This window comes from Nannobrachium achirus (assembly GCF_963921795.1).
Source record: "Nannobrachium achirus genome assembly, contig: SCAFFOLD_157, whole genome shotgun sequence".
NCBI lineage: Eukaryota > Metazoa > Chordata > Actinopteri > Myctophiformes > Myctophidae > Nannobrachium > Nannobrachium achirus.
In genome coordinates this window covers 30,367-42,842 of record NW_027665107.1, presented here as the reverse complement: position 1 = coordinate 42,842, position 12,476 = coordinate 30,367, and the positions used below count along the sequence as shown (strand labels likewise).

General features: G+C 48.3%; 1 protein-coding gene across 1 annotated transcript; it reads left to right on the top strand.

The window, feature by feature from the left end:
• Positions 1–6,955: 6,955 nt before the first annotated feature.
• LOC308280619 (C-X-C chemokine receptor type 4-like) lies at positions 6,956–9,357 on the top strand (the record flags this gene model as incomplete). Its single annotated transcript, XM_080754951.1, has 4 exons — positions 6,956–7,063; positions 8,015–8,226; positions 8,425–8,708; positions 8,834–9,357. The coding sequence occupies 4 exons, from the start codon at positions 6,956–6,958 to the stop codon at positions 9,355–9,357; spliced, it is 1,128 nt and encodes a 375-aa protein (XP_080611077.1).
• Between the last annotated feature and the right edge of the window lie 3,119 nt (positions 9,358–12,476).

Below are 12,476 nucleotides of genomic sequence, written 5' to 3'. Positions count from 1 at the left end.
GATGGCCGCCATTGCTGTGAAGTTGATTACATTATTCAACACTTATGACAAACTGATGTTCCAAGATAAGCAGACGAAAGACGTGGTGTTCCTGTTGGTAGGCATCGGCCTTTTGGAGCAGGATAGTGCAAATAATAGGTCTGCAGCTCTATTTCTCACCGAGGCAGCAATAGAGCTGTTGAATAACTCCAAAGAGGTGCTCTTGAGGACAAACCAGGAAAAGCAATACAGTCTGCCTGACAAAATCATGGGCCTTCTAAAGGAGCCCATAGCTGAGGAGTGCAGTCACAATCTGGATTACAGCTACAGTGCAACAGTCTGTGCATGTCAGATATGCTCCCAGACACTCCTTTGGGGTCTCAATGTAGAGTTTTGGCCCAGTGCCTTGAACCTTGACTCCTGTCTCATGACAGAGGAGCAACCACACGTGGAATCATTTTGGCTCAACAACACACCTGAGCAGCAGGAGAGGCTGAGTTTGTGGAAACCAGACAGAAACGTTGAGTAATGATGTATCAGAGTTCCTGGAGAGCTGTGTGTATTGAAGTGTGGGCACGAAAGAAAGAAATCATCCAAAAAGTCAACTTCAATCTGAACATTCTTCCTTTAAAATTCCGTCCCTTTACGTCAGAGTCTCAGTTGCCTCTAACTAACCACGCCAGTGGGCGTGGTTAGTAATTGGGGAGGGTCATAAGGTCTATACACACCCACACGTACGAGGTATATATATACATATGTGTGTGTGTGTATATCTTGGCTCAAGAACTCCCTTCTGTGGACAAACAGTACATATGCTGTCTATACATCACGTATAACATGTCTACCAGACCTTCCACATTGAGTATCGAAGAATCAACATGGACTCAAACATCAACATGGAGTCAAAGAACTTCTTCTATCTTGACCTACATAAGGAACAATAGAGAATTTACACGCAAAGAACTATTGCTATTTCCAGACATTCCGAAAAGGAAATTGAGCCACATAGCCCAGGTGATGGAGGCTGTGGGAATTGTGGAGAGGAAGACTTTTGTGAACACTCTACATCTACGATATAGATTACAATATCATTATACTGGTATTTACAAGCTACGTCATCTGGGGAAGTCCTCCATGGGTACAATTGCTGTGCATCTGATGGAGTCCTTAGGCGCTCTTTGCAAATTTCAGCTCTGCAGTGATCAGGTGAAAGGTGTTGTGGGTGTGTTAATGGGCCTTGGTCTTGTTCAGCAGGGCAATTCAAGCACGGTGACTCTGACCGAGAAAGGTAAGAAGGCTATTCAACATTCCAAAGAAATGCTGTCTAGTTTGAAGAAGACAAAGACAAAGATAAGGATTACACCAAAACGTAGCAGACATGCTGCTTCCATATTGAATTACATCAAGAAATCATCTGACTGTACCTCTAAAGACATTGGGAGGAGCTTAAAACTCAGACATTACCTAGTGCTTGAAGTGATCCATCAACTGATTAGTTTGGAGATTGTGGAGAAGAAGACAGATGTAGGATATGCCTCACGCTACAATTATTTGGGCAACTACCAGCTGAATGATGCGCCCATATCAGTCGCAGGTACCACGACAGTGCATGCCATGGTGTCGTTATCTATTCTAGGTAGAATTCCCTTATGCCAAAAGGGTTATAAGGAAGTAGTTTTGAGCTTGCTCGAGATAGGTGTTCTGAAGTGGGAAGATGATAACCTGCAGTCATGTCCACTGACCCTGACCAATGTGGGATGGCAGATCATGGAAAAGTCCAAATCCATGCTGCCAAGGTTGAAGAAGGAAATACAAGCTGGCTGCATATGTTCAAATATATTCGGTCTGCCTGTTCACAGTGCAGACCATCCTCTGGCTGAGAAGGGAACAGTGCAAGGCGTGAACCCCATATACGATCCCATGTACGAGGAAACCGACGTGGCTGATAGCGGCTGCCAAGCCCCCCTCTCAGCTTCTCAGTTTAATGAATCCTATACCAATCTTGTTGAATTCTTGGCTGGACAGGGCATCCCACTAGAGGAGCTCTACCCTGGTTCACCCAGCGGACGTGCAGACCATCCTCTGGCTGAGAAGGGAACAGTGCAAGGCGTGAACCCCATATACGATCCCATGTACGAGGAAACCGACGTGGCTGATAGCGGCTGCCAAGCCCCCCTCTCAGCTTCTCAGTTTAATGAATCCTATACCAATCTTGTTGAATTCTTGGCTGGACCGGGCATCCCACTAGAGGAGCTCTACCCTGGTTCACCCAGCGGCTCCTACGCGACCGGCGTGGGTGAGAGCAGCAGCCAGGTCCTAGACCCGGGTCCTGATTTGAGAGCGTGGAATTGCAGATGGGATACCTGTAGTGCAGGAAGAGCGCAGGGCGTGGACCTTCCCACAACCGAAGTGGCTGATAGCGGCTGCCAAGCCCCCCTCTCAGCTTCTCAGTTTAGTGAATCCTATACCAATCTTGTTGAATTCTTGGCTGGACCGGGCATCCCACTAGAGGAGCTCTACCCTGGTTCACCCAGCGGCTCCTACGCGACCGGCGTGGGTGAGAGCAGCAGCCAGGTCCTAGACCCGGGTCCTGATTTGAGAGCGTGGAATTGCAGATGGGATACCTGTAGTGCAGGAAGAGCGCAGGGCGTGGACCTTCCCACAACCGAAGTGGCTGATAGCGGCTGCCAAGCCCCCCTCTCAGCTTCTCAGTTTAGTGAATCCTATACCAATCTTGTTGAATTCTTGGCTGGACCGGGCATCCCACTAGAGGAGCTCTACCGCGGTTCACCCAGCGGCTCCTACGCGACCGGCGTGGGTGAGAGCAGCTGCCAGGTCCTAGACCCGGGTCCTGATTTGAGAGCGTGGAATTGCAGATGGGATACCTGTAGTGCAGGAAGAGCGCAGGGCGTGGACCTTCCCACAACCGAAGTGGCTGATAGCGGCTGCCAAGCCCCCCTCTCAGCTTCTCAGTTTAGTGAATCCTATACCAATCTTGTTGAATTCTTGGCTGGACCGGGCATCCCACTAGAGGAGCTCTACCGCGGTTCACCCAGCGGCTCCTACGCGACCGGCGTGGGTGAGAGCAGCTGCCAGGTCCTAGACCCGGGTCCTGATTTGAGAGCGTGGAATTGCAGATGGGATACCGAAGTGGCTGATGGCAGCTGCCAAGTCCCCCTCTCAGCTTCTCTGCTTGGGGAATCGTATACCAATGCTGATGAAGACTTGTCTGGCCCGAATCACCCAGTAGAGGAGCTCTGCAGCCGTTGGCCCAGCTGCTCCTACGCGACCAGCGTGGGTGAGAGCAGCTGCCAGCTCTTGCAGTCAGGTCCCATTCTGGGAGCTGGGGATCAAGGATGGGATGAAAAACAACCTCAAAAAAAGTGTTTCTGTTTGCACTTAAACATGTCCACTGTGGAGGAGGATGTGAGACAGTTTGTGAACAGTTATCTATCACAAAATCCAGATGACTGCAAAAATTCCCATTAACACAACCCTTTTGTGAAAAATGATGGAATTTCGGATTCATTTGAGTTATGTACACTTGGGCCTATTTCAAGATTTTCCTGGTGCTATGGAGCAGCTGCTACACCACACATACAATAGGAGAAGACAATGTGAAGGGGTCCTCTCACTTCATCATGGCAAAAGTTGGAGATGATGTAACACTTCCTTGTCGAATTGATACACCTTTTAACACTGACAACTTGACAGTGGAGTGGACCAGACCCGACCTTAAGCCAGAGTATGTCTATAGTCTCCAAGATGGACATGTGGTTACAGAACATCTGAATCCACTGTACAAAGACAGGACAAATGTCCCTGCTGGGGAGATGTCTCATGGTAACCTCTCAATGACACTGTCCAGTGTGCGGTTGTCAGACGAAGGCAGGTACAAGTGTAAAGTTCCTAACCTGAGCAGCGGTGCAAGAACACAGTTGAATGTTGCTAAAGTGTCTAAGCCAGCTATATTTGCATTTGAAGCAGAGGACGGTGGCAAGTATTTGGTGTGTGATTCAGGGTGCTGGTATCCAGAACCCGATATCGCTTGGAGATACATCGAGGGACAATTCCACCCTCCCTCAGGTCCTAAAATATATCTTGAATCTCAACAATGTGTTGTGTTGAAGTGGAAGTTGAAGGTGCTTGGAGCAGGGCCAGTGATGTGTAAAATTTACTCAAGACACATCAACTACACTCTTGTGACACACACTAATGTCCCTTCCAAACCTTTTGGAAGACCCATGGTAAAGGACACTACAAGCAGAAACATGAAGCAGTCACCAGACGTCAGGAGCACCGTTATGGTACCCACCCTCATCACAGAAGATACTGGAAGAATCAAGGAGAAAAATACATCTGGAGCACACACGCTCGTCTCACCAGAAGTCCACGACACTCTTGTGACACACACTCTTGTCCCAAAACGTTTTGGAAGACGCAAAGTAAAGGATACTACAAGCAGAAACTTGAAGCAGTCACCAGACGCCAGGAACACTGTTGATGTACCCACCATCATACCAGAAGTCAACTACACTCTTGAAACAGACTCATTTATCCCAGAAATTGGCTTGATTGCTCTACTGCTGTTTGCATTATTACTGGGATTTGTCTACTGGAAGAACAGAAAGAAATGTGGAAGAAAGGTGCCTTCAGAAATCATATACCACGAAACAATGCTGTAATTCAATGTGTGATGTGATAATTGAAGTAATCGAATGCAAATATAAACAAAATTCACTCTGACCACGTGTGTTTTTCCTTTTGTCTAGTCACTAGTGCAAAGTCAAAAGCACAAGTGATACAACCAGACCCGGGTTTTCTCACTGATTCATAGTACTAATGTGATTTGTTGTTGTAACTTGACTCAAGGTCTTAGCACCTACAAGTAGAACTGGGATTCAGTCATAGGATTAACAATTGGTTCAATGTGAGATTCGCAACCCCCACTGGAGGCGGGGCATGAAAAGTGGGCTGTCTATGTGGGGTCCTCATGAAAGTATATAAGTGCAGCTACCCCCCTTTTCCTCAGCTGGAGAGGACACACGAGATAGCCTGGTCTATCCTTTGTTTCCTATCCAGTTCGGGAGGAAGGACAGGAACAGAAGAGGAATTGAGAACTCTGCCATTTGTCAACTGCCCCAAACTAAACTCAGAGAGAGTGTTCCAGGAGCTGCTGCAGTGGCTGACACTCTTGGTAAATTGAGCTTACTGCTCAAGGCAGGACAACAGAAGAGAGGAACAGACCGATTCTCAACTAACTCTGAATTAGGTCAGAGGGTAGACCCACTATGTGTCTGCACCTAGTTGATCGAGTCCTGTCTGTGTCTAGCCTTTGTTTCCTATCCAGTTCAGGAAGGCAGAAGACAGGAACAGAATAGGAATTGAGAACTGTGCCATTTGTCAACTGCCCCAAACTCAACTCAGAGAGAGTGTTCCAGGAGCTGCTGCAGTGGCTGACACTCTTGGTAAATTGAGCTTACTGCTCATGGCAGGACAACAGAAGAGAGGAACAGACCGATTCTCAACTAACTCTGAATTAGGTCAGAGGGTAGACCCACTATGTGTCTGCACCTAGTTGATCGAGTCCTGTCTGTGTCCTGTAGGAAAAAAGGAAACAGATGAGCATTCAGATCGTGTAAACCAATGCTCTAGTAATGACGGGGGGGATATGGTGAGAAAAAGGAAAATGTGAGAAGGAGAGAATGTATGTACACAAGACTGGTAAGTAAGTTTGTAGGTGTGAGATCCTCATGAAAGTATATGGCAAGTGCGAGTCTATCCCACTTCCTGGAAACAGATGGAAACAGATGAGCATTCAGATAGTTTAAAAAAAATGCAGGAGGATATTTTTGTCTTCACAGGAGGATAGGATAGTTTCTCTTCACAGCACCATGAGATCCCGTTGGCATCCCCTCGACACACACGGTTCTGTCGAATACGGGGGCCCGGGTGAAAGCCCCAGATCGCACAGTGGCTCGCAAGGGTCACCGTGCCTTGTCCGGGGGGCCTACGAGGGAGCTCCAAAGCGCCCAATTGAGCCGACGGGTACACTTTGAGGGGTATCAAATGCTAAGCTCTGGCCCCCCCCCAGGGCCAGAGTGAAGCCTTCATTGGGCGCGCCCCCAGCTGCTGGCTCCTTCACCCCCCCCCCCCCCTTCCCAGTCCCACAATGACTGGATGAAAGTTGGAGCCAGGGCGGGGTCAACTTTATTTGTTTTTGTTTTCTTCACAGCACCATGAGATCCCGTTGGCATCCCCTCGACACACACGGTTCTGTCGAATACGGGGGCCCGGTGAAAGCCCCAGATCGCACAGTGGCTCGCAAGGGTCACCGTGCCTTGTCCGGGGGGCCTACGAGGGAGCTCCAAAGCGCCCAATTGAGCCGACGGGTACACTTTGAGGGGTATCAAATGCTAAGCTCTGGCCCCCCCCCAGGGCCAGAGTGAAGCCTTCATTGGGCGCGCCCCCAGCTGCTGGCTCCTTCACCCCCCCCCCCTTCCCAGTCCCACAATGACTGGATGAAAGTTGGAGCCAGGGCGGGGTCAACTTTATTTGTTTTTGTTTTCTTCACAGCACCATGAGATCCCGTTGGCATCCCCTCGACACTCACGGTTCTGTCGAATACGGGGGCCCGGGTGAAAGCCCCAGATCGCACAGTGGCTCGCAAGGGTCACCGTGCCTTGTCCGGGGGGCCTACGAGGGAGCTCCAAAGCGCCCAATTGAGCCGACGGGTACACTTTGAGGGGTATCAAATGCTAAGCTCTGGCCCCCCCCCCCAGGGCCAGAGTGAAGCCTTCATTGGGCGCGCCCCCAGCTGCTGGCTCCTTCACCCCCCCCCCCCCCCCCTTCCCAGTCCCACAATGACTGGATGAAAGTTGGAGCCAGGGCGGGGTCAACTTTATTTGTTTTTGTTTTCTTCACAGCACCATGAGATCCCGTTGGCATCCCCTCGACACACACGGTTCTGTCGAATATGGGGGCCCGGGTGAAAGCCCCAGATCGCACAGTGGCTCGCAAGGGTCACCGTGCCTTGTCCGGGGGGCCTACGAGGGAGCTCCAAAGCGCCCAATTGAGCCGACGGGTACACTTTGAGGGGTATCAAACGCTAAGCTCTGGCCCCCCCCCCAGGGCCAGAGTGAAGCCTTCATTGGGCGCGCCCCCAGCTGCTGGCTCCTTCACCCCCCCCCCCCCTTTCCCAGTCCCACAATGACTGGATGAAAGTTGGAGCCAGGGCGGGGTCAACTTTATTTGTTTTTGTTTTCTTCACAGCACCATGAGATCCCGTTGGCATCCCCTCGACACTCACGGTTCTGTCGAATACGGGGGCCCGGGTGAAAGCCCCAGATCGCACAGTGGCTCGCAAGGGTCACCGTGCCTTGTCCAATGGGGGCCTACGAGGGAGCTCCAAAGCGCCCAATTGAGCCGACGGGTACACTTTGAGGGGTATCAAACGCTAAGCTCTGCCCCCCCCCCCCCCCAGGGCCAGAGTGAAGCCTTCATTGGGCGCGCCCCCAGCTGCTGGCTCCTTCTGCTGCTGCTGTAAAATGAGGAGTATATGCTAGGAAAAGGAGAATGTGAGAACAACGTACAGAATGTACAGAATAGTAGAATTATGTTGTAATGATGAGACAGGGGGCATTTGCAGTAGTCCACAAGTGGATGGTAAGTTTTCTTTTTATTCGTTTGGTTTCTCCCCACAACTTTATCAAGATCTACCCCCCATGGTGCCCACTACCAAACTAAATTACTGGACTCCAAAATGTTTCACCAGTATCACTGATGTGTTGAGTGTTTAGGGGAGGGGCTTGTCCAAGTCTATATAACACAGCTGGATAGACATTTCGCTTCACTCCTCTGCTGGTGGATATATTGTATAGAATATAAGTGAAAGAGGGAACACTTCCATCATGTCCTATTATGAGGTCTGTAAACTACCAGCATGGGCCTCAGCCAATGACCTCGAAATTAAAAAAAAGCTTGAGTAACACTTGCTACATTCACTTACCCCCTACCCACGCTTGTTTGTCACCAGCACTACTATTTGGAAGATGAGTTCAATGACACAGGCTCCGCTTCTGGGGACCTAGACGGTTCTGGATACCTGGACCTAGACGAGCCCTGTGATATGGAGCCTCTGTTGACCCGTGACTCGCAGCAGGTCCTCTTACCTGTGGTCTATGCCCTCATCTTTACCCTGGGTATCACCAGCAATGGCCTGGTTGTCATGGTGGTGGGCTGCCAACGGTATTTGTTACATAAGAGGATTTGACCCTTTTACTCAGACATTCTTGGACCTGTGTTTTTTTTTTTTTTACCCTTTTTTTTCCACCAGTAAACCTGTTTGTGTTGTTGAGTAGTCAGTTTGAAAACGTTGTTCTTAACCATCTGCGCTTCCAGGCCACTGATGTGATTTAACTGCTGTGTGTATGTGTGTGTATACAGGTCCAAACGCAGCCTTACAGACCGGTACCGTTTACATCTCTCTGCTGCGGACATTCTGTTTCTCCTGGTGCTGCCATTCTGGGCTGTGGACGCGGCGCTGGCAGAGTGGAGATTTGGCTTGGTTACTTGTGTCTGCGTCCATGTCATCTACACAATCAACCTGTACTGCAGTGTCCTCATCCTGGCCTTTATCAGCCTGGATCGCTACCTGGCTGTAGTTCGAGCCACTGGCACCGGGTCCCGTGATCTGAGGCAGCTACTGGTCCACAAGCTGGTCTATGTGGGTGAGTGTCTCCCTGCCTCTCTTTCTTGTGCTTGTGTCTCCCTCTCTGAACACATGTTCCTCTCGCTCAATTTCCACTTGATATATTTTCTTAACTCCCCTGCTGTTCTCTCCCCCTCCCTCCAGGCGCCTGGTTGCCAGCCGGTCTGCTGGCAGTACCCGACCTGCTATTTGCCCGGACTCAGACAGCGAATGACGGGAGGATCATGTGCCGGCACTTCTACCCGGAGAATAACGCAGTCACAGTATGGGTCGCAGCGTTCCATCTCCAGCTGGTGCTGGTGGGCCTGGTGATGCCTGGGCTGGTTATGCTGGTGTGTTATTGTGTCATCATTTCCAGGGTGACCCGGGGCCCCTTGGCGGGTCAGAGGCAGACACGCAGAGCCGCCCGGACCACCATGACCTTGGTCCTCTGCTTCTTGTTGTGCTGGCTCCCTTATGGAGCGGGCATCTCCATTGACGCACTGAAGCGCTTGGAGGTCCTGCCCAGGAACTGCAGGCTGGAATTGGTATTGGAGTTGTGGCTCTCTTTGAATAAGCCAATAGCCTACTTCCACTGCTGCCTGAACCCGCTGTTGTATGCCTTCCTGGGAGCAAAATTTAAAACCTCTGCCCTCAGCGTGCTATCTTTGACTTGGACCTTCACCTGATGGTTCTACCCAGGATACGCGCTGAGGCGTACACCATTTCAGAATCTACAGGCTTCGGATGATATCAGCCTATTAAATGGCCATTATCACAACCCTTATAATGCCCATGCAATGGAGCCAGTATGGACATTTTATACAGTATACTCCCACTCACCAGTATGGTTTTTATCGGGCATTCTGTAGGTTGATAGTGTCGTATGTGTCTCATTACTCTGACCTTGTGTTCTTCAGAATCTCCCATTTGCTAACACTAACCTACTAACTCTAAAACTAACCCACTAACTCTAACCATCTGGTATGTTCATTCTATATGATACATATGAATATCAACAAACACAATGGTTGATAACAAAATACTGGTCAGTGCTGCATGGGTTGATAACGAACATTTAATGGGCTGACATATCTGAAACAGCAGTAATGCAGAATCAGAGTCTTCCACTTTACCCCCCAGAGGATAGTTATTAATGTGTGTTCTTGTAAGTGTGTATTGTGTATTTTGTTACCTGTTTATTGTAAATCGCTTTGGATTAAAAGTGTCTGCAAAATGCCTAAACTGTAAACTGTTCAATGAATATAAAGAATGGAAAGTATGCATAATTGTACTGGTTTTGGCTCATTTTATTTATTTCTAAGTCTATTGCAAACAATGTGTCCCATTATATCTTTTTGTATTATTCTACCTAAGATACTGCAAGGAACTTTTGGAAAGTAGGCAATTTGACATTGTTCCATTAATAAAAAGCTTGTCATAAAACAGCTAATCTCATGACCAATTAGCGCCACCATCAGGCCGCTGTGTGATAGATAATCTCATGCGCCGCCTGAACAAAGCTAAATACTGCTATTGAAATACTGCAAGGCAGTTATCGGTGGGGCCTCTAGTTGAAAACCTCTATTGTAAACAATGTTGATGTTTAATGATACATTTACAGTAAGCAGGAGACAGATAAAGACTTGTTCAATGCAATTTATTTAAAAAGAACAAGAAATAGGAGTCGAATACAATAAATGTAAATGACAAAAACGGTGTCTCAGAAGCATTACAGTTGACATTGCTGTAATAAAGGCCTCACTATTGCCATTGGGCCAATATGATCACTTCTAAAATGATGGCAGACATGTTGTACTTCATCGCTTCTGGTCCCTTCATCCAGGTCTTTCATTTCTCCACTCCATTTCTCCTCATTGACCCGGACACGCTGGAAGAATTTGGCCAACATGTAGTACAAGGTACACATCAGATCGATCCAAATATGCTCCTTTCCTTCCTTGGGTAACAACTTCTGTTGCACCTTGTCTTGGAAAAACTTCCCCTGGTACTTTACTGCCTTGGTTACCTTTAGTGTTTGGTTAATGGACACTTGAAAACCAATAAGATCTCGCAACAGGTGTAAGGACACGGAAGAGTTCCTCTGGTGAATCGGCCGTCTGTGTGAGCAGCATCTCTCAAAGACAACCCCTGAGGACGCTAGCTTTCCATGCAGGTCAAAAATGACATCGAGACAGCTGGTGGCTGCAATGTTCCGCAGCGGGTGGAAATGAGGAAACTTTTCGAGATCAGAATACATTTCTTGCATAAAGTCTTGCAACAATGGGAAAGACGTCTCAATGTCGAGCTTTGGGTACTTCCAAGTACACGTGATGCTAAACTCGGGTAGCTTTCCCTGGGCTTCTTCTAGATTTCCTGCCTCTGCCACCATCATGGCTTTCAGCTCTTTCAGTCTGGCATATCTATTGCTGATCTCCATGCCTGCACACAAAATGTCTGTGGGGTGTTCAAGCGTGGCGTTCAGATTTATAACAGACACTCTAGGTGGGTGGGACTTGGAACGTGCTGATAGTTTCCCCAGTGGCCCTTCAAGGTATAAAGGCTGGCTTGATGGCATGCATGGCTCCAGTTGGTCAGAGAGAGTTCCAGGGACCATCTATTTGACAGCATAGAATCCATTGGCTCAGCCAAAAGCAACCAGCATCAGAGCTACATTTACTGCTTGGACATAAACACAGCAGATGTTGAAAGACCGGCATACTGCATTCTAATAAAAAAGAAAAAGAAAACAGGTGGTACAGACAGAATGGGCAGCTGTTGTGGTTTGCTTTCCGCCTATGAAGACACGGTTTCTGTGAAAAGCTTTGAGATGGAGGTAGTACCGGGCTCTGTGAAGCAGAGTAGCCATGCAGGAGGATCTCTATGCGGGGGCATCTTCAAACCCGGAGAAGCAGAAGCCGCGATCTCCAGATCCAGTGGAGAAGGAAATGGTAGCCATGCATTCGGGTCTACCATTGGAGCACCAGCAGGGGAGACTCTTCACGGTCTCACAGCGTCACAGTCTAAATTGCTGCAGTTGATGTCCCTACAGAAAGCCTCTGGCTCCTGGACTCTGTCATCAACAAATACAATGCTGGAAGATGTGCTGGAGAAGAGCAAGGACCAGATGGAAAGGTCGATGCCTGCAAGGATGACCAGGGCAGTGTGGACCACTATTTTGGTTTTGATCTGGCTCCATGGTTCCCAGTTGGAAGCCGGGGATGAGTGGGAGGACCAGTGGCAGCCTCTGGCTCAGAAGGCAGTAGTCTGGCTCTGTACTCAAAAAGTCCCAAATATAATGGATTGCATTCAGGCTGCAAATGCTCTGTTGGGCCTTAATGTTCCCCTTCCCATGTTCCCCTTTTAACTTTGTTGGAGTCATGTTTAATGTGCATTTTCAGACATCTAACCACTTAAACCATCATTACGTTGTAGGCTTGACCTTTCATTCTGTACTTATAGTCTGGTCTTTTTTATTTTTTTCCTGTCTACAAACCTCTTTGCCTAAAATAGCCCATGTACAAGCTCACAAGGCATTGCACTACAGCTGGTGGCTGCAATGTTCCACAGCGGGTTGAAACCGTTGGTTCCTGTCAAAATAAAGAATGGAAAGAATGCATAATTTGTACTGGTTGGTTTCTGCTTATTTATTTATTTGTATTTATGTATTTATTAATACATTTTTATTTATGTATTTATTGCAAACAACGTTTCACATATTTGGTGTAGGTTCACAGAGCAACAAATAAGATAAGTTCATTTCTTATGTTACAACTCATCACAACCCATCTCACACCACATGCTTTCT